General features: G+C 32.9%; 2 protein-coding genes across 2 annotated transcripts; one reads left to right on the forward strand and one right to left on the reverse strand.

Annotated features, from left to right (window-relative positions):
* Positions 1-715: 715 nt before the first annotated feature.
* On the forward strand, positions 716-3808 carry LOC113734964 (GDSL esterase/lipase 1). The gene is made up of 5 exons (XM_027261754.2): positions 716-1114; positions 1275-1399; positions 1491-1721; positions 2482-2743; positions 3434-3808. Exons 1-5 carry the CDS (start codon positions 826-828, stop codon positions 3667-3669), a joined length of 1143 nt encoding a protein of 380 aa, XP_027117555.1. The 5' UTR covers positions 716-825; the 3' UTR covers positions 3670-3808.
* Positions 3809-4028: 220 nt separating this feature from the next.
* Positions 4029-11132, reverse strand: LOC113734965 (ribonuclease 2). Its single transcript, XM_027261757.2, has 10 exons — positions 10925-11132; positions 9724-9983; positions 9581-9609; positions 8573-8646; positions 7463-7564; positions 7348-7351; positions 6063-6154; positions 4769-4930; positions 4429-4528; positions 4029-4344 (listed from the first exon to the last, which is right to left on the reverse strand). The coding sequence occupies exons 2-10, from the start codon at positions 9963-9965 to the stop codon at positions 4316-4318; spliced, it is 834 nt and encodes a 277-aa protein (XP_027117558.1). The 5' UTR covers positions 9966-9983; positions 10925-11132; the 3' UTR covers positions 4029-4315.
* Positions 11133-22514: the final 11382 nt, after the last annotated feature.

Genomic DNA, 22514 nt, shown 5'->3' on the forward strand with positions numbered 1-22514 from the left:
CAAAGTGGAGCCCTCAGGGGCTTGGTCTGGTGGTTGAGGTTGCTGAAGATGGAGCCTCAGGTCCCTGGTTCGAACCTTGCTGCCAGCAAGTTGCTGAGGGTGGTGAATAATCTGCGGGGTCCACTCCCTGCGGGACACACCTAAAAAAAAAAAAAAAAAAAAAACTAGCAAAGTGGGAAGAAGGGAGTATTATATAGCTTCTCTTACTTTACACTAGGGGGAAGACGTGGGGAAATTCTAAGAGTCTATTAGGGGGAAGGGTTGGAGGGGCTGAATTCCACCAAATCAAACGAATGCGTGATGATAAAATATCCAAAAAATTCTAGAGAAAAATATAAGTTAAAGAATTTGATTCGCTAGCTGAGAAAAGAAATAAATTTAAAATGGTCAAAGAGAAATTTTAAGACCCTATACTGTGGGGAAGGGTTGAAAGGGCTGAATCGTCATCAAATCAAATGGATGCATGTGCATCTGATGATAAAATCTCCACAAAATTCTAGAGAAGAATATAAGTTAGAGGATTTGATTACTTAGTTTATATCCAAGAAGAGTTTTAAATTTTCTACTACTCTAGTAGTAATGGTTAATCCATGGTTAGTAACTGACATGTGAAAGCACGTGTGCCTATTATTTAACAAGCCAAAAGGGTGACGTGCCTTTTATAAGGACCACACCGTCCATTAAAGAATTTGTCTATTTCCGACAAAAAAAAAAAAAAACATGGCAAAGAGCAGAGTTTGCCTAAGTATGAATGGACTTGCCGACATATATAGTTGACACTGGACAGGAAGATTGCCAAAGAAATTAGATACAAAGTGTTAAAAGATGGCAAATTTGCATATCCAACTTCACTTAGTAGCATTATTCTTCCTTTCTAGTCTTACACTGCCCTCTAATTGCCTTCCTGCCCTTCATCCAAAACCTCCTGTTGCCCTCCATCCAAAATCCCCTGTTGCTCTCATTGTCTTTGGTGATTCACTTTTTGACCCTGGAAATAATAACTACATCAAGACAACCACTACTTTCCAGGCAAATTTCCCACCTTATGGAGAAACATATTTCAAATCCCCAACCGGGAGGTTTACCAATGGCCGCACCATCCCTGATTTTATAGGTAAGAGCGCTTTCTTGCAGAAATTTATATATTTACAAATTAATCTACGTGCAAATTTTTTTTGTTACTCTAAAAAAATTAAAATAAATTTTAAAATAATTTTAGTGTTTATAAGATTAACTTTTAAAATATATTTAAAGCTATAGTGACTTTTTTGCAGCTGAATTTGCAAAATTATCCTTAATTTCACCATATCTGCAAACCGGGCATCATGAGGTTTTGACCAAGGGCGTGAACTTTGCATCTGGCGGTGCTGGTGCTCTTGTGGAAACTAATAAGGGATCGGTAGGTATTAACTTGTGATTATGAGTAACTAATTCCTACATTTTAGTCACTGCTAATTGCTAATAGGTCAGGATTTCATGTCATTTCTCAGGTGATCAGCCTTCATATGCAATTCAATAACTTTAGGGAAGCTAACAAACAGTTGAGGTTGAAGGTAGGTAAAAGAGCAGCAAGACGAGTGGTGAAAAATGCTGTGTACTTGATCAGCATTGGAAGTAACGATTACTTGAACCCGTTGATTAATAACCCCAGCATGTTTAAGTCGCATGCACCACAAGATTTTGTAGCAATGGTGGTTGGCAACATTACATCAGTGCTTAAGGTAATAGTCCGATTTTCTCTCTCTTTATTTCAACTTTGTTAAATCTTTACAGTTAAACCTTTTCTTTTAATCTTTCCATTCCTTTTCACGTCCTTTCTCTATTACAGAGAGAGATGGATTGGATGGTACGAGAGGAGAGAGTGTCAGTGAGAGGTTCCGATTTCGAGACCTCCCACTTATACTTAAAAAAACAGAAAGAGAAACAAATAATTCCTCACACCCTTTCCTACTTTCAATGACTAATTAATATTGAAATTTTCTTATCCAATACATGTTAGCTCAGTTAATAGTACCATTTTTTCTAAAAATGATAAGCGGTCTAGAATCTATCTTGACCTATGGTAATGATTGGAATTAAGACTTACTTGTACTTGCTACTGCCAAAATTAAAATTTCCTTACACCAGTGGTTGAGGGTTTATGTTTCTTGCCTTGAGATACCAATTTGGTTGTCACTAACCGTCTCAAATATGCGGATGGGGCCTCACAAGTTCTATTTCCTACAAGTTTGCCCTTTGATGTAATTGAGTTGGAAAATGGTATCACAAAAGTTTGAATGTGGTGTAACTGAGCTGAGAGATAGTGTAACAAAATATATAATTACTAATTTACCCTGATATGGAGTAAAGTACATTAATACAACTGGTGAGACCACTTTCTACCCTTTTCTTGTTTTTCTTCTCACCCCTCCCCTGGGTGCTGCCTTTGGCATACTGTGTCCAATGTCCATGTATCTAATCCTATTGTCAATTGAATGACAGAAAATTCACAGGGAAGGTGGAAGAAAAATTGGGATTTTAACTTTGGGTCCTTTAGGTTGTTTCCCAAGGCTTAGGCTGGCCAATGTGGCCGCTGGAGGAAATGGAGAGTGCCTGGAACAGGCCACAGCTTTGGTCAAATTACACAATCCGTTGCTTTCCCAAAAGCTCCAATTGCTACAGAAACAGCTCAAAGGTTTTAAGTACTCATATTTTGACTTCTTCACGGTTTACACTGAGACGATACAAAATCCACCCAAATACGGTATGTTCTTGAATTCGTCATTTGCACAATTCCACTTTTAGGAATTATGGTGAAAATTTTAATACTACAATCTTTCATACCAGCAGTACATAAATGTCTTCAGAATTAGTGCCATCTCTATTTCTATTAAACAAATAAATAAATGCCTTTAGAATCATGGAAAGTGGTTAAAATATGAAGATTATGTATTAAAGTATATAATTAATTACCATGCTTGTACACTCCTAACAAATATTGCATATTTTGGAGATATTTAATTATTTAATCATTGTAAAATTTACCTAGTCATTTCTGCAATCCCAAAATTGAAATCATGCTCCTCAATCGAGAATCAGGATTCGGCTTAACTTTCAATTACTTCCCTCTCCATTTACCACATCATCCAATTGGATGGACGACACGTCTTTCATTTGTCAGTGAAATCGAGATGTGTAGAGTGAAAAATGGAGAGAGGAATAATTAGAAGAGGAGTCGAAAAAATACGCACGTCTTGCATGTGTATTGTGAAAAACGGATAAGAGAGTGATGAAGACAAGCCACATTCTAAATCTTTGGCTCCCAATTGCTACTCCTAATATTATTATTTTCTCCTATATTGAGGCTAGATCTTCTTTAAGATAGTAGCATAATACTAGCATCAATTAGCAAAGGTAGTAGAGTAACATTTTTATTGGTTGATTACTCAAAAAGGTTTCAAGGAAGTGAAGAGTGCATGCTGTGGTAGCGGCCCTTTCCGAGGAAACTTTAGCTGCGGAGGAAAGAGAGGAGTAAAAGAATATGAGCTGTGTCATAATCCCAAAGATTATCTATTTTTCGACGCTGAGCATCCAAGTGAAGCGGCCAACTTCTTGTCTGCGCGGTTGATGTGGGGAGGGCCTTCCAACGTTACAGGGCCTTACAACATCCGGTCTCTCTTTATGCGCTAATTTCTGGTGTGGACTTCTTAAATTGTGTAAACTTGAAGTTCACAACTCCAGATCTGCTTCTGATCTGCTTCTTATATTTGGTCATGTATTTGAATAATAATTTCAATAAGAAAAAATATCAATAAGCCGTATAATCTCATGGTGTTTGCTCTACGGTCAGTCCTTCAATAATGACTAACTAATCTTCAGAACACGGGCATATGATGTGCTCCGTGTTTTTCCTGTGGAACTTTTTTGCCCTTTTCCAAAATTTGCCTGTGGAAAAAGAAAGCACCAGGGAGATGCAGCTCCATTTGTTTCAAGGCCTGTAAGATGAGCATGGAGGTGTTGATCTTGGGGTGGAGATAATAGGAGGATCGTTTGACCAAATAAACTACTAACAGATTACATATAAACAACCAGAGAAGATCTACAGTGGATGAAATATTTATGTCAGATACACTGCTACAACTTTAGACAGCTCCAAACATCTTGTAATTCCGAAGCAGTTAACAATGATGGTCCAAAAGGGACAAATATTCCATTCTTGATGTTCAATTTTCTAATAGTCTGTCATACAACATCATCTCCAGATGATCTCTGGCTCTTCATTTGGTACAGGTGCCTTTGAGAGACGACTGGCATAATGTTCCACATTGATGATTACTCAGAAAGCCACTCTTGTGTCAGCATATCCTTAGATTTTCAAGTTAAGCAAACAAATTATCAAAATTGCAACAAACGTAGCATAGTTATTTGATAAATTCTTGTTCCACTCACTTGAAGAGGCTTGAACATCAGGCAAGCTGACGTACTTGGGACACGAGCTTGAAGCAACCAGATAACTTTCAATGTGAGGTTCACTGATGCAATCTCGAGGCTGCAAGAACAGTAATTTCCCGAAGAGAACTAAGAATCTATCAAGAGGTAAAGAGATGAGATGACAAATACTCTAATCAACTGTAACGTTTAAGGTCACCCTCATGTTAAAATGCAAATCAAGGATACTGTCAGCTAGTTGGTGTATCAGTGGTACAGAAACAATAAAGAACACTCCCAGAAAACTGTAACAAGTTCAAAATTCAACCTATCAGTAAAACCAATTAAGGCTAAAACAGACCTTGAAATCCTTAAAGAAGCACAAATGGAGTTCCTCCACTGCACCACCTTTGCACTGGAGCTCCGGTGTTGCATGGAAAGCATTTTGAATTGCTGTGATTATGCCCCCTAGAGGATACTTTTCAGAGTTTGATGGTAAATATCCAGCTTCATTCAGAACTTGCTGTTCTCATGTCCAACAAAAATGTTATAGAAACGAGTAAGCAAACAAGCAACACCATTCAAATTCATACAGGATAGACATTTAGTCTAGCGTTTAAGTAATTGTGTGTGGGGGTGTGTCTATATTTATATATACATATATATATATATATATGGCCAAGTTCATAAATAATGGTTGTCACTAATTCAAGAAATTTTTATTCTTCCTCATGCTAAGCCAGAAAGTTGTTATGGAAAATTGCTTCTGCATTCAGATTGGCAAGTTAGGAGAAAATTGTACAAATAATATGTCATGAATCAAAATTTCTTCTATCTCAAAACCACAGAAGCAATTCCAGCCTGTACTACATCTTAGATTTCTGAACACATGAATGATCATACATACGGAATATCAATGAAGAAGAACCAAATGAAAAAAAGGAAAACCATTAGAGCACACTTCATAGCTCAAATCATCCATTAACCTAGAGAGCAAACCTGAGAACAAAATCCTTTAGGACATTATAGCAGAATCGCAACCCTAACTTGTCTCTTCCCTGCAATCTTTGTTTCCCTTAAAAGATTGAATTTGGGCTTCTCTTCCTACCAGCTCCTTGCTTCACTTGAAGGACTTAACTTGGGCTTCTTTTCCCACCAGCTTAACTTATTCAAGCGATGTTCATTAAAAACGGCCATTCTTTCCAAAGATTGTTTTAATCCACTTCTTGACAATAGTAGCATCCAATATCAACTTAGTAATTAGGGGAGAAGTATTCTTGCTATCTGCTTTCAGTACTCTTGAATGTGTACTCAGCCACAAATTATGATAATTATGTTTAAAACTGAAGTTGACTGCTGGGATAGCAACTGAGTATAAATCTCTATCGTTATTGGTTAACTTAGCACCAATTTCTCAACCATCAGTTAAAAGTTGGAGAAGCCCACCAATAACAATGTATTTGCAATTTCACCGCAAATAAGCAGATCTACCTTCAACCATTCAACAGCACATAAAGCTTTGACGTACACAAGTATGCAAATATGCAGTCATCAAGCAGAGAAATTGGGACAATTAAGATGGATTAAAGGAAATTGGTTAAAGTTGAGGAAAAATTTAAAACATTAAAAACTTGAGTACACTACTAAAATCTTACTGTGACATTATGCTTGGAGTAGACATTAATAGCCGTCAAAAAATAGCTGTATTCATCACGAATAACAGGAGAGCAACATGTCCCATGCTTTTCTGCATGAACACAACCAAAAGTTATATTCAGATATGCAGTGTTGTAACCCCAAGTCATCTCCCATAACATTTATTTCAGCAAAGCAATTATTTGAATCTGTATTTTAGCAGAACTATGTTTGTGACGATCGCCCCCCACTCCCTGTACGAGGTCAAATACGAAATTATGCTTTGAAAGTTAAAGTTGACAAGAGAAGGAAACCAGTTCTTATATAGCATCACCCAGCAATGGACACAACTTGGCAACTTTACTACCCGAAATTTTGCAGCCCAAGGAATTCTGGGCCTTTTGTGGCCCAAACCTTTAAGCAGTTCCTTATTCAAGCTTGACTAGGTTAGTTCCTTACTCATATGACCGGGATGCAAAAAATTCAACACTTGAGGCTAAAGAGTTACAGCAATGACCAATAAAAAGTAACTCTTGACACTACCTCACCATTGAACAATTTGACTTAGTGGTCATACAGTATTTCCCCCACAGCAAAGGGCATGACAAGTTCATTGTTAGTGGTGATCCTCTTGAAAATACTACTGACCATTTAATACTGCAGTTAAACATTATTCTCTGAGGAGTGATTTCCTCATTTTCACAACATGCAATTCATATAATTTTAATTACTTATTCTTATTATTACTGTTCAAGTTAAATTTCATCTATTAAATACATTGACTGCTGCATCAAGACAAATTAGGGGCCATATTGTGTAACACCCAACATCAAAGACCACAAAGCATAAATCCTAAATACTCTCCTTCAACAATATCAGCAGAGTCTAAAATTTGCACCATAGCAAGATATGTGCTGTTGTCTTTTCTTAATCTTAAATGTTAAGTATCACTAAAAAGGAAAACTGGGTATGACACTCAAGAGGTAAAGCAAGAGACCCAGGGGCATGAAAGAGCTGACGATGGAGGTGCCATAGTCATGGATATCTGAAAAAGGTTCCACATATTTTAAAAGTGAAGCAAAAGTTCCAAATGTTCCCTTCAGTTCTCAAGCTGCATACATTTCCTTGGATACAAAAATATAAAACTTAAACAACTCTCAGAAATCAATTGAAGGTCTTGAAATTCTTTAGGTATCATCTATCCACCAGCAGAATTCCATTTCTAACTTGAACTATAAAAATATAGGGCCCTAAAATTCATCATAATACAAAGTAGAAAAAATGCGACAGGTGAAAGATAATTACCCCACTGTAAGCAGTTGTCTCCCAATTCAACCACAAAACCAGCAGAAAGAAAACATGTCAGCGCTATGTGATGGAACTAGAAAGCTTGTACACAAAATTACAATCAATTGAGCACCTCATGAGCCCAAAACGTTCCTTTCCCTCCATGGCATGTTGATGATTTACTACAACTTAAAGATGGCCAATACTTCTTGAGAACATCAGTCAGTGTTGAAATCTGGTTGAATAATGCAATTCAAAAGAATTAGAATGGTTTTGAGATACTGCCAAAAGTAACAGAACTTGCAGAAGATACTGTCTAAAAAGAGAGAGAGAGAGAGAGAACTTGCTGAGCACTAATTTGGAGAAATGCCAAAGAATGAACCCATATACACCAGTATTACAAGAATATACAGACAAACTCAGTGGAACATACAGTTACCAATGATTAGGGAAAGTAAACTCCTTGATCATTATCATCTTGCTAATTCCAGGCTAATCTAACGAAACCCATTGGATTACCTTCCCTTTATTGGGAACTAGACGATACCAAGCAGAAAAGGTTTATATGAAGAATTTCATCCTTAAAAAGTACTCCTATGTAGACACCAGATACTATAATTAGTAGCATGATCATGCTGTAATGCAACTCTTGATCTTACAATACCATTGACAATTTCAGACTAACTGTATAACCAACAATTAATCAATATTTTGTGCGTACAGAAAATGTTTACAGCAATCCTTTCCCTCAGAAGCACCAAAAATTTCTCAAGGATAAAAACCAGCACAAAGATGCAAAACAAGTAGTGCATGAATCACCAGGTGTCAAGAGAATCTGAACCACAAATCCTACAACAAGAACTTGACAGTTGAAATCAATTACAGGCACTTCCCGAGTGAAACAAACAGAGAACAGAGTGCATTCAAAGCAGTCATTGGCCTCTCAAGCACAAAGTTTCTTTCTTATTTTTCTATTTCATTAAAATCCTAACATAACTCCTTTCTAATAAAAAATTGCTAAAGCAATGCACAGCTTTTAACAACTGCAGCAGTTTACAAAATCAACATGAACTGAGCTGCACTTTATGAATATAAAATTGCATCTGTAACTCAGCATGCGTCATCAATATCCACCCCAACTGAAAAGCACAGTATAGTCAGGACTTTTAAATACGTTATTTTGGATGGAAGTTCCATTGAAAGCATGTTCATGTCCAAAGCAGAGCATGGTCAGACAAAGCACCTCTTTGGAATCATATCTGGGACCGTTGCAACAGGATGGCCAAGATCCATCATTGTAATCAGGCCATAGTCCATCTATAGGATAAGAGATTCTGGTAAGCAGACAAGATTTGGCAAGTAAACTCTGTAGGTGATTCATTCCAAACAAGGAAAAAGTTAATTAAAGTTGAACATGACAGATGAGATTTTGCCTCATCCTTGTGTGAGCCCTTAATTCCAATTTAGTCAGATTTTCATACATCACTACTATTTAATAACCTCTTATATTCTTGCCAACTTACCAGCAATAATTCCTTTCGTAACCAGATTCAACAATGAAGCAACTGAAAAAATGAGTTCTCGCAGCATTTAAACCACTAAAGCTCAACCATATTAAAATTGACAATCCATTTCCCAATTTTTTTTTTTGTTTATTATTATCCTGCCCTACATAACTTTTCCATTAAATGCTATTTACTTTTCATTACCACTTTATCCACCCTCCCAAATTAGTGTCACCATTATGCAGCTGCGTATAATTCCTAATTCACTAAGGATTTGCCCCTAAAAATGAGACCGAAAGAGAAAAGGCAAGAAGAACTAAATGTATGGTCTGCCATCTTTAAAAACTCTTCTTCCCACAAAAATGCATACTATTCCCTCTTTCTGATTCATGAGGGCCAAACCATCAAAATTGAGTAGAAAACGTTCCATCTAGCTCCCCTCCCCTCTTTTTCCCACTTCCAAACTGACCTCTCTCCTTTCCACTTCCAAAATGAAAAGGTAGAAGAAATGCCTTTAGTTGGCAAGAAAATCAGAAGATATCAAATTATGCCAAAAGTGTCAATAGGCATATTTGTATCTAACTATGTTTCCTGCATAATCAAAGTTCAAAACTTAGTCCCAAAAAAAATTCAATGATTTAACCAAAAAGAAGTTAGAGAGAACATAATGCGGAACCCAAAAGAGGAAAAAATAAACCATACTACAATCAATACTTCAAAAGATATATACATGGAATTGTACTTACGTATTGTAAATTCAGATAGCGAATTCGAGCTGCAAAGAACCAAGCAAACCCATTGAGAACTATGAAGTTAAGCTAGCCCATAAATCTTATGCATTTAAAACTCAAAAAGCCCATCATGTAGGTTTCAAAAAGCTAAAATATACCCTTGGCAACAACCATTGGAGGCACAACACCGGTGATTTCCTTGACAAATGGTGCCTGGCCATTGAAGAGCCAGCTTGAAGTAATCGAACTCTCTTTGTTCTTGACCTGAGCCTCCTCCGTGTACTCCTCCCGTTAATTCTTCTCCCAGATCCACACCATTAATTTTCATAAGACATAAGGATGCAACTAAAATCATCAAGAGCTGCATTAATACAACTATTTGGATGGGTAGAAAAGCCATGGTTACTCAACCTCTAGTCTGCAGGAACCAAAACCATGAGCACGCGTTACAAGTACATTAACAACACTAGATCTCAATTTCACTACTGATTCTAAACAATCTCAAGTAATTCACCGTCCGAGCTGTTGCCACCTTTTCCAGAATTCAGTTAAGCATGTTAAATTTGCAGCTATAAATCTGAAGTATTTCAACAATTCTTTTAACATTTAGATTTAAACATCTTAGTTTCTAGTATGAGTTTTGACATGGTTTATTTATATTTTAGAAAACTAATGTAAATAATTCTGCAAAGACCAAAAAAAAGACAGGGACAAGGTTAAGTAAAGAGTATAATATATTACCATAGCCTATCAATCAAAACCCACTTAATAACATTCATGTCACTACTGATGATCAAATAATCCATTTTCCAAGCACTAAAACCAGCAGCATGTATTTATTCATGTGTTACTAGGAATCTTATAAGAATTATAATGCCAATAAGTAAATAAAAAAACCTAAAACTTTTCTTGAATTTCTTCCTAGTACAAAACTACAATAATCAGATAACTACGAGTACAAGAATTGATGCCCACTAAACACATTCATCTATAAATTCACAAGACCCATCATAAATTTTTTCTTTACTAACTTATGTTGACTTCAAAAAGAGAGAAAAAGAAAAGAAAGTCATTCCATTAATTCCTAGGCCAGAACTGAAAAAACCAAATATATATGAGAATAAGAATTGATAATATCTATGAGAATAAGAATTGATGCCCACTATAAATTTTCACCTAATATACAAGACCCATCAGGAATTATACAGTTTCAATGACAATCCTCCTGGTTTTCATTTCAATAAATTGGAATAACTGAGATAACTGAAATTTGAAGAAAAAATACGGAAATACATACCTAGAACGAACTGATCACAGATAGTTTAGAATTGGTTGGAGTAGATAATTGGAGGAGCTTACCTCAGAGGCTAGAGGATGACAGATTTTGATCAGTTTCCGTTTACTTTCCCTGACTCGCAAGCTGAAAGCTCCAGACCTCTGTTCCCCAATTTGCGTAGCGCATTCGAATTCTGTTTTTGGTTGTGACTAAAGATGGCGTTCGGTTCGTACCTTAGAATCCGATTCGGGCTTGGAATTATTAATTTGAAATGGAGTCAATTATTCTAATATATGTGTGGTTCAATATCAATATATCATTACATGTTTGGTTCATTGTCTCTTTTGAAATACGATATAAAAAATTTTTATTAATTAAATGTATTAATATAAATATATTAATAAATTTAATATAACTAATTAATAATTTCTATTAATAAATATATATAATTATATTACATGTGTAATTATTAATATACTTAATAATATTAATATATATTATATAATATAAATGATTAATAATAATGTTATTAATATAAGTTTGTAATTAATTATAATTATAATTTATAATAATAAATATGAATATAATTATATGATATTATAATAAAATATATTATTATAATTATAATATATATTATGTATTAATTATTTTAACGGGTGGCGGGGCTGGGCCCTATTTCTGAAAAGGAATCAAAGTTAGGTTTTGTCCAAAACCCTTCAGGTTACTTGCGAATTGAGAAATTCCAAATTTTTAGATATGATTCTAAAATTTCAATTTCAATAGTAGTAATCCAAATAATAATTGCGGGATTTATTTCAATTTTTCATTCCGAAACTCTCTTACCAAACACCACCTAATTTAGTATCTTATCTATCGCGCTATTTCTGAAAAGGAATCAAAGTTAGGTTTTGCCCAAAACTTTCAGGTTACTTGGGAATTGAGGAATTCCAAATTTTTAGGTATGGTTCTAAAATTCCAAATTTACTTGGGATTTATTTCAATTTTTTATTCCGAAACTCTCTTACCAAACACCACCTAATTTAGTATCTTATCTATCGCGGCTATCACAAAAAAAATCTAGGACTTTTAAAAATTTCTAAGGGAGTTAGCCGAGTGTCGCATGTCCATTGTTAAAAATGATTGTTTTGGTTCATTCGCACTGGGGAATGGAGGGCTTGCCATTGAGTTTCAGTTGCTGATGTGGCTTGCTACCATTGGTCAAAATGTGGTAGTCTTGCAATTTGACGAGGTGTCCGATTGTGATTCGTCAATTGGTGATAATTCTTTATTGTGATTCGTCAATTGGCCATTTTTTATTGGATTGGAGGTGGTTGTTAACATATTACATGTGGGATTGTGATAAAATTTGGCCTTTTTTTCCCCTTTCCTAACAATAAATTGTGTTAACAAAAAATTGGTATCCTAATTATTTACAATTATCAACGCTTTCTTTTGGTTGCCAAATAAATGACAATTATTAATTATTATTTTTTATTGTAATAATTGCTAATGTTATGCTTTTGTTATGCTCCAATTGTGAAAAATTTACTCTTTATTTGATTTTTTTCCAACAACAACCTAGTTAATCTTGTTGAAAAAAATTGGTGCTCTTTATTTTTGGTTTTTTTTGGAATGAGAGGGGAAGACATTCAACTATTATTATCAAATTTTCACGACAATTTTTATTTAGTATTAATTCTACGTAAACAATCAACAATGTGGTGCCCTTCCATTAGTGCCACCACACACCGTGTTTAATTATCAATTCCCACTATTAATTGTTATAATTATTTATTTATTTTCATTTGGGTTCCATTTTTTGGTTACCCAATAAATCACATTTAATTACCAATTTTTTACAGTTAATTGTTAATAACTAATTAATAATGTCATTTTTTGGTTACCCAACAAATCACATTTAATTAATAACTTTTTTGCAATTATTAACAAAAAAATTGGCTTCTTTTTGTGGTTGTCCAAAAAATCACATTTAATTACCATTTTTTTTCAAATTTTATAAAAAAAAAGTCCTCTTTTATTTTGGGTTGCCCAACAAATCAAGTTTAGTTATCAATTTTTTGCAATTAATTTTTAATTAATTACGTAATAATTTTGTAGTTTTATTGCCTGACAAATCACATTTAATTACTAGTTTTTTATAATTATTAATTTTTTTGGTTACCCAACAAATCACATTTAATTACCGATTCTATGTAGTTATTAGCAAATTTTAGCCTCTTTTTTTTGGTTGCCAATCAAATCACATTTAATTACCAATCCTTTGCAATTATTAATAGAAATTTGATCTCTTCTTTTGGTTACCCAACAAATCACACTTAGTTACCACTTTTTTGGTTTGACAAAAAAAATTAGCTTAGGCAATGCAATTAGTAAAAGTACTTTCCTCATCTTTTGCTCCAAAGAAACGATAAGGTGTGTGGGTGTGGCTCGAGGTAACCAATCTCCGGTCTCCGCTGCAACTCACCTATCCGTCGCTTCTTTTTTCTCAATCATCTCTCCTCACTTCCCTTTTGTCCATCAAAAATCATCTTTCTTCTCCATACCAATGCCTATGAAGACTCATTTTATGAAGAAGTTTTCCTTTTAAGTTCAAGGGAAAATTGCAGAAACCTCCCCTGAGGTTTCTGACACTTGCACTCACTTCCCCTATGGTTTTAGAAATAGCACTGACCTCCCTTGAACTTACTGATTCTTTGTATATTCAGTCCAGGCGATTAAAATATTGTTTTGGGCAGTGAAATGAGAAATTTGTACCAGATTTGCCATTTGTGCTACATACCAAGTAGTAATAGCAAATGAATGACAAAATATTATAAATTAATTAACAATTAATAAACTTTAAGGGGTATAGTTTATGGGCAAATAGATATTATCTATTCAAAGTACTAGTTTTTTATGGGCATTTTACTCTCAAACATTTAATTTATGATAGATACATCAATGTTTGTCAGTAAAATAGTGTTACTATAATATTCTTACCAAAAGGAAACCGGTAGGTTATCTATTTAATATAAATTAAATATTTTTTAAAAAAGAAATGGCTCATAAAGTATTAATTATTTATGACTTTCCTCCATTACGTGAACAAAGTATCGGTTCTTTATGGGCATTTTATTCTGAATCATTTAATTTATGTTAAATACATATATGTTTGCAACTAAATTGAAAAATGTTACACTAATATATTTACGAAAGGAAAACTGGTAGGTTTTGTATTTAACAAAAATTAAATATGTGAAAGTAAATACAAATTTAAATTTGATACCTCTATTAGGCAATTTAAATTTAAAAAAGGTTTGTATTTTACCTCTATTCATGTGATATGGCCTCAAAATCTCTATTAAGCAATTTAAATTTAAAAAAAGAGTTGTATTTTACCTCTATTCACGTGATATGGTTTCAAAATATGAAACCTCTATTTAAATTTGTATTTACTTTCACATATTTAATTTTTGTTAAATACAAAACCTACCAATTCCCCTTCCGTAAAAATATTAGTGTAACACTTTTTCAATTTTAGTTACAAATATTTATGTATTTAACATAAATTAAATGATTCAGAATAAAATGCCCATAAAGAATTAATACTTTGTTAATGTAATGGAGGAAAGCCATAAAGAATTAATGCTTTATGGGCCATTTTTTTAAATATTTAATTTATATTAAATATATAACCTACCGGTTCCTTTTTGTAAGAATATTACTATAATACTTTTTGAATTTTACTTACAAATATTGATGTATTTATCATAAATTAAATATTTGAGAGTAAAACATCCATAAAGAGCTGGTACTTTGAATAGATAGTGTCTATTTGCCCATAAACTACACCCCTTAAAGTTTATTAATTGTTAATTGATTTGTAGTACTTTATCATTCCTTTGCTAATACTAATTGGCATGTAGCACAAAAGGCAAATCTGGCACAAATTTCTCACTTCACTCCCTAAAATAATATTTTAATCGCTTGAACTAAATATGCAAAGAATCAGTAAATTCAAGGGAGGTCAGTGCTATTTCTCAAACCATAGGGGTGGTGAGTGCAAGTGTCAGAAACCTTAGTGGAGGTTTATGCAATTTTTCCTAAATTTCACTTTCCTCTGATCCCCTCCTCTTCTACCTAATTTTTTTACCCCACTATTGGAAGCTGAAAATCTGATACCACGTTCTTTTATATTGTTAATTTGCTATTTTTTGGCCTAATTTCATACTTTTTTTTTGGACCACAATTTTTTGTGTGATCTTGTAGGTCACTCACTATTTTTTCATCTGGCTACTCATAGGTTTTATTTTCTCACCTTTGTTTTCCCTATTTGATAAAAAATTTCTTCCTTTTTTGCTTGCCATAACTTTTCTGTATGATTCTTTTTTCTTTTGGGAGCCACAAAAAATCTCCCTCAGCCTTTAAGAAGAGGAAATAAAAGGGTGTTCCAAAAAAAACAGGCAAGTCTCCTTAACTCGCTAAACAAAATCATGATCTGTTAATAATTTGTTTTGTTTTCTTATCACCTAAATCGACATGATTTGCATATCTTGAAGACTAATGGAGCACGAGAAGAAGGAAAGAATAGTTCAATTTTTAGCAAAATGTTCGCTTCAGGTTTGCCTTTGGTTTTTTTTTTCTGGCATTTTTTTGCTGATCTTTCCTTGGCTAAAAGCAACAGATCACCTTTGCCCTTCCTTTGTGTCCTTTGTATGTTATGCTTTTGGGTTTTATTACAAAGGACTCTATTCAACATGAAAAAATATTGCATCAGCATGAACTGGATGTGAAATTTTGGAAATGCATTTTAGATGTTTAGTGCTTAATGTCTGGTTATTGTTTGGGAAACACAATTTCTTCACTTCATGCAAATCCTTATGCTTTATTGTCATTTTCTTGTTCCTTAATGTGGTCTCACATATCCTATTCCCACAATTTCTTCACTTCATGCTAATCCTTATGCTTTATTGTCATTTTCTTGTTCCTTATTGTGGTCTCACATATCCTATGATAGATTTGATGGTCTAACATATTAATTATCTATGTTCTCTCATAAGTTTCAAATGTTTGTTGTAGCTTGAGATGTTAAGCTTTGCAACTCCTTTTTTTTTTCCCATAGAGAAAAGTTAATATAATTTCATTTTTTCTTTTATTTTTCCTAATATATTTGTTTTTTCTAATATTTATTTATTCTAAATTTTTGTTAGAAGAAGGAACAAAGCAAAAAGGAGGCTAATTTTTTTCATTTAACCTTAAAGGTATGTTTTGATGTTTTAGTGCTCTCTTCATTTTTTTCTTAGCATTTTACTATAATTTTCCGGTCAATTTACCCGATTTACTATTCTTGAAAAAAGTGGAGTATGAAATTTTGTGAAGGTACTACATTTCCTTTAGATTTATAGTTAGTTTCTTTAGTATTTTACCTATTTTAGTAAATTCATCAATAAGAGGTTGCAAGTTTTCTTTGGCTGCTCCATTCCATTAAGATCTTTAGTCGAGGTTTAATAGCATTTGTTTTCACCCTATTTCATTGAAAGTTATGATTATTGATGAAATCATTATAAAGTTTTTCCCTGCTTTGATGGTGTCATTTTTTAATAACTCTTTAGACGTAGTAATTTCTAAGAAAATGATGTACATTGACTGCTTGTAGCTTTTGTTACTTGCTGTCCTGTCCCTCCTAATGCATTCGTGTTTGAGTAGTTGGAATGATGTAACTGAAATTGCCAAAAAAACCGCTAAGATAAGATCTTTGTATAGCAAAAGAGATGTGCTCCATCCCAGTTGTAAGTTTAAATATTGCTGCCCTAAATTTCTAGCCAAATTGTGTATATTGGGGAATGATCAAAAGGTGGTGATTACTCCTTAGCTTCTCCACCTTTTCTCAATTAGACAACTAGAATTTTCTAACACCTTATGTAAAAAAGAAAATTAAAATCTAACAATTACATAGAGAATAAATTGCTTTTCAGGATTTAAAAAATAAACTCTAACAAATACCAAACTAATATATTGAAATTTCTCTGTAGCTTTTGCTTGAATTTTTTGGAGCTTTTTGTTCTGTCATTGATCTTTTTAACAAAGAAGAGAAAATTTTCTTTTAGTTTAAATTGATGTCCTATGTTCATTCATGCTATCTTGGTGAAAATGTGGCATGAATGAAATATATCTACATGATTTATAGGCTAAAATGCATATGTTATTTTTGGTTTTCTGTTCTTTATTTATTTACATAGCATTCTTGCTTGAGAAAAAATTGGCTGGCAGGAGGTATTTATCCAAATAAGATGGTGGCTCAGAATGCATCTGTTGTTTATTGGCTTTCTATTCTTTATTTATATATCCAACATTAATGTTTGAGAAAAAGTTGAATGGCAAGAGGTATTATTCAAATATAATGGTGGCCCAAACTTACAAGTAAGGAATGTGTTCTTGACGACTTTGTTTTATATTTCATACTTTAGTATTTCCTTAAAATTTTGCAATGAAGTGTGGCAAAAACTGCAGGTACGTTACCTGTGATTTAACAAGATTGTCATTCTACTATTTACACAAAATGTTATTAAATTCTTATATGATTCCCTCTTGGCAGATTTGATTGATATTTAGATAGCTGGAACTTGGAAACTAATGGAAGCTCATGTAGTTTTGTCATGAATGCTTGATACTTTGTCTTCTTCTTTCCAATATCTTTAGCAAAAGTCATTATTTACTTCAACAGCCATTTGCTATGGTAAAGATATCTAACTTTGTGATGGTTTTTTTTTTTTTATTTTCAACACTAATGCATAGTTCCACTAGAATTGGCTGATTGAACGCGATGCTAGATAAGAAAAGATGAGAGGCATTTCTAGATATAACAGTCAAGACTTCTGGATGAATTTATCTTATACCTTAAATTGTAACTTTTCACAGGTAATGAGATGCATTGTACAGTCAAAGAGCTTACCTCAATTATGTGTTATTATGCTCTTCAACTTTATTAGTATTATTTCTTTTCTTAATTGAAATGTTGACAAAATGCTTCATTATCTACCACCTATAGAAAATGATAAAAAAATAATTTTTAATTGGAAAAATACAGCCAATGAGGGCTTTGGTCATATTACCCTTGTAACTTCCCACTGGCCATATTAAACTTGTAACTTCACATCGCACATAGTGTGGTGATCCTCTCCTAGTTATGTTTAAAGCATTCAATTTTGTTCTTTGAGCAATTTAAACCCTCATATTCACAAAAAAAAAAAAAAATCAATGTAAGACTTTTTATGGAAATTAGAAAACCCTTACTCGAACTAGTTTCATATACAGTCGACCTTTGAATAGGAAAAGAAAATTACACACACATACATGCATATGTTCAAATTGATAAGCAATGACAAATAAGGAATAATATTAGACATGATCATGAAGATAATAGACCAAAACGGTCAAATTTAATAGTACATATGCCGCATATGTGATTAAGTCTATTAGAAATTTTCATTTTCCTTTAGAGGTCCTGGATTGACTTTTTCCTTTTAAAAAACTAAAATAATCCTAATGATAAATAAGAGACTGAATTGACCAAAACCCCATAGATGAGGACCAACATGCTTATTTGTCCTTTTCTTAAAATTAAATTGGGATATAAACAAGTCTAATTCGTATATTTTAACTTCCTCTAAATTGTTTATCAAGTTTGGCTTGTTTATTTATTTGACTAAATTTAAATGAGATTTTATTATACAAGTTCGAGTTGAGCACCAAGAGTTTGAATTTTCTTATGCTAATCAAACTAAACTTGAGTTAGACTTAAATTTTAACAAATACAAAAAACTGTTTGTAAATGGTTTGATTATTTGACTATATTTTTTTAGTAGGAAAGCAAGATTAGTTGGTTATTTTGGTTTGAACTATATCATTCAAAAATTAATTTAAGACTTACAATTGAAAGTTATTTTTTGTCGTGTAACTAAGTTGAGGTATGTGGTGCTGCTTATCCCTCTGTGTTTTTTAAAATGTTAAATATGAATTTTCTAATTAAATGCTTTATTTTGATATATGTAAAATAGACCATGTATCCTTGTTTAAAATATTTTGCTATGCTATGTTTTGCGATACGAGTGTCATATTTTCATGAAATGAAAAAATGTGCATGTGATGTGTGAAATAATTTTATGTTACGAAAAGCTCTAAACGGTCGCAAAATATATGGTAGGGGCTATAGTTCTGTCATTTATAATGATCACATGAAGATCAGGGAGGATGCTTGATCAGTTATGAATGGTCATAGTAGCCATTGTGTCCAGTTGATTGACTCATATATGGATAGATCAAGTGAAGATTAAGAAAAATACTTGATCTATCGCCCTTCTAGAAGGGGTTAAACTCTAGGTTAGAGTATTCAGAATCCGGATATAGCATGTACTTATTTATTTATGTACTATTTTATGAAATGAAATGACATGATGAATAGGTCATATGATTTACGAGAATTTTCTATGAATATGATCATGTCATGTTATGTGCCATATTTGACGAGGGTCACTTCTAGAACTTGTGAGATTAAATGTCACATTGAACGGAGACCACTTCTATGTGTGCCACTCGCGTTTAATGAAATATGTTTATGTAATATATGAAATGACGCCAAATCTTTTTATTGGATGTATGCATGTGATATGGTGTGATCGAATTTGCAAATGTATATAGTATGTGCATAGTTACATGATTCGACCGGAGAGTAAGTTCTATCTATTGAATGTACATTGCTCAACTTATATTTTATTTATTTTTTCACTTGTAGATCAAGTAAGCAAAATTGTTTACTATTTTAAAAATAGAGAAAGATAGATAGATAGACATTTTTGGTCTTGTAATATAGAGTAAGGTGTAAGCAGATACTTGGATTCAAATATTGTATTTGGACGGGACATTTTATGTTTGCCTAAGCAGGGCGAAAGCCCCGAAATATGGGGTGTAAGTCCCACAAATTTTGATTTTTCAAATATATAAAAAATAAAATATAAAATAAGACTACAAAATTGTAATATTCATACATATATATGTGTGTATATATATTACTAATAATAAAAATAGGATAAAATTAAGAAAATTACAAAAATATTATTGTTGTCTGACAAGAAAAATTACAACATAACTCTAACTCATACATTAGCCATCTAGAATCATGTTAATAAAAAATAGTTATATTTTGGGTTCAAAGAAAAGAAAAAATGGGAAAAAAAAGTCATGAATGCTTTTATTTTGTATTTCTCCCACATTATTTCTAGGAGAAAATAAATAGAATCATTCTTCAAAATTACTAAACAATAATAAGGACATGAAACAAAGATAAGGAATATAAATAGTAAAATCAAAATATAAAATTAAAAAAAAAGAAAAATATGAAAACGCTCCAAACACTACAAACACCCAATGCCCAACAATACTTATGCCCAATTCAAACGCTTTGGATTATTTGAGACTCGTCTCGCCCTGGGATTCACCTGAGACTCACCCTAGATACACCTTTTAAAATAATAATTTTTCTAAATTATTTTTAAAAAGAAATTAATGTAATTATTATTCAAAATTGTTAAACAATAATAAGGATAGAAAACAAAGATAAAGGAAGATAAAATAGTAAAATCAAAGTTTAAAATTAAAAAGAAGGGAAAAAATGCCCTAAACCCTTGGAATGCCCGATGCCTCAACTGCTCGAACGTGCATCTCGTAGTGTGGGATGAAAGACCAACAACACTTAGACCCTATTCGAATGCCCCGAGGCATCTAGGGCTCACCTCGCCCTGAGGCTTACCCTAAGATCCGTCTCAGAAACACCTTTTAAAACAATGGCAATCTTTTAAAAGACGAAAATATTGGGTCGAGCATTTAGTCTCCATAAGCAAGGCGAAAGCTTTGAGGTGTGGCACTTTATTTTTTTTAAATATATAAAAATATGAGATATATATATTATAAAAAAATCCTTTGAAGATATGAATAAAAGAAGTAAAATTAGATAAAACTAAGCAAATCTATATAGATAAAGAACTATTGTTGTAAACTCTAGCTAAGAATTTAAGAAGCTTACATATCAATATTAACTGCACAAAAAAAAAACAATAATCAACATTACAAAAAGTTCAATCTTAAAAACAAATTAGTAATAATACAAAAGTCACCACATTATCAAATACTTAAATTACAGAACTTTTGGGTTTTCTATAGTTTTTTTTTCTATTCAAAATTTGTAAATTTCTACCCAACTTTTTAGTTTTATCTTTTTTTTTTCAACTTAAGAAGCGAGAATCCGTGCAAGGAACTGATGAGTCACTCGATGTAGGTAGTGATGAGGATTAATTTAGTGATGGTGACTCATGACACCACACCTTCCCCAAAAAGCCAAAAAATAGAAGACCAAAAAATGCAAGAGAGAGAGAGAGAGAGAGAGAGAGAGAGAGAGAGAGAGAGAGAGAGGAGAAAATCGCCTGAGCTATGAGTTGATCTCGAGATCTAGAATTCATGAGGAGTTATGTGACTTGTGAACTTGTTGAAGGTAGAAAAACAAAATTTTGAAGTTGTTGATGGCATTGAAGGGAGAAATGGGAGGTTTTTAACAGAAGTAGGGTTTTAGTGAGAAGGGGGAAAATGAAGAAGTCCAAAGCTATTCATTTTTTTTTATATTTAATAACCATATATTATCTTAAATCTCTTTTTTCTTTTATTAAAGATAATTCATGAGGTACACCCCTTTAGGGTCTCACCCCAAAGGCACACCTAAGGGTTTTAGGTGAATGCCTTGAAATTTTGGGCATATGCCCCAAAACACTTGCGCCTCATGTGATTGGCCAAGGGCAATCTCATTACACCCTGCCCCTAGGTGAGCACCGAAAAACACCTTTCAAAACACTGATTGAAAGCAGTCATGTCATTAAATATATAGGTAGATACAAAATATAACTATTTTCATGCTATTTCCTAGCCCAAAAACTCCAATGGTCAATCAATGCCAATGATTCAAAGTTGGAGAGCAATATCCCCAAGGGGAAAGAGGGAAAAAAAATAAAAAAGAGAAACAGTAAAAAAAAATGATAATTGCACATCTTCAAGAGAATTAAAGGAAACATATCTTTACACAACTAAATGCGAATCCGTGATGCATTCATTCATGAATCTTAATTTTGATATTAAAAGCATCAAGTGACAGCATCATAGAATCAAAAGGAGTATAAGACAGGAAAATGAGATGAGTTGCTGAAAATTAAAATCGGAGAATGTACATATTGTGAGGATTCGTAAAATTATTATTTTTCGACTCCTATTTTTGCTCATTTAATTATTTATTCAAATATTTGCTTCGATTATTATTTTCTAATCTTATTAGACTTAAATAGGGTTGCAAACGAGCCGAGTCGAGTCGAGATTTGGTCTTATCGAGTCGAGTCTGGACTTAATTTCATCGAATTCGAACTCGAACTCGAGCTGGAGCTCGACGAGCTGGTAATTTTCAAGCTCGAACTCGAAAAAAATAAAAAATAATTATTTTATTTTTTAAAAAATAAATAAAATAATATTTTTTCTTAATAAATAATAAAATATTAAGGATATTTATGTAATTTTAATATTAAAAATAAAAAATATATATATATATATATACTCGAGCTCGCGAGCCGAGCATAATGTTTT

The sequence above is a fragment of the Coffea arabica genome, chromosome 3c (genome assembly GCF_036785885.1).
Source record: "Coffea arabica cultivar ET-39 chromosome 3c, Coffea Arabica ET-39 HiFi, whole genome shotgun sequence".
NCBI classification, from domain to species: Eukaryota; Viridiplantae; Streptophyta; class Magnoliopsida; order Gentianales; family Rubiaceae; genus Coffea; species Coffea arabica.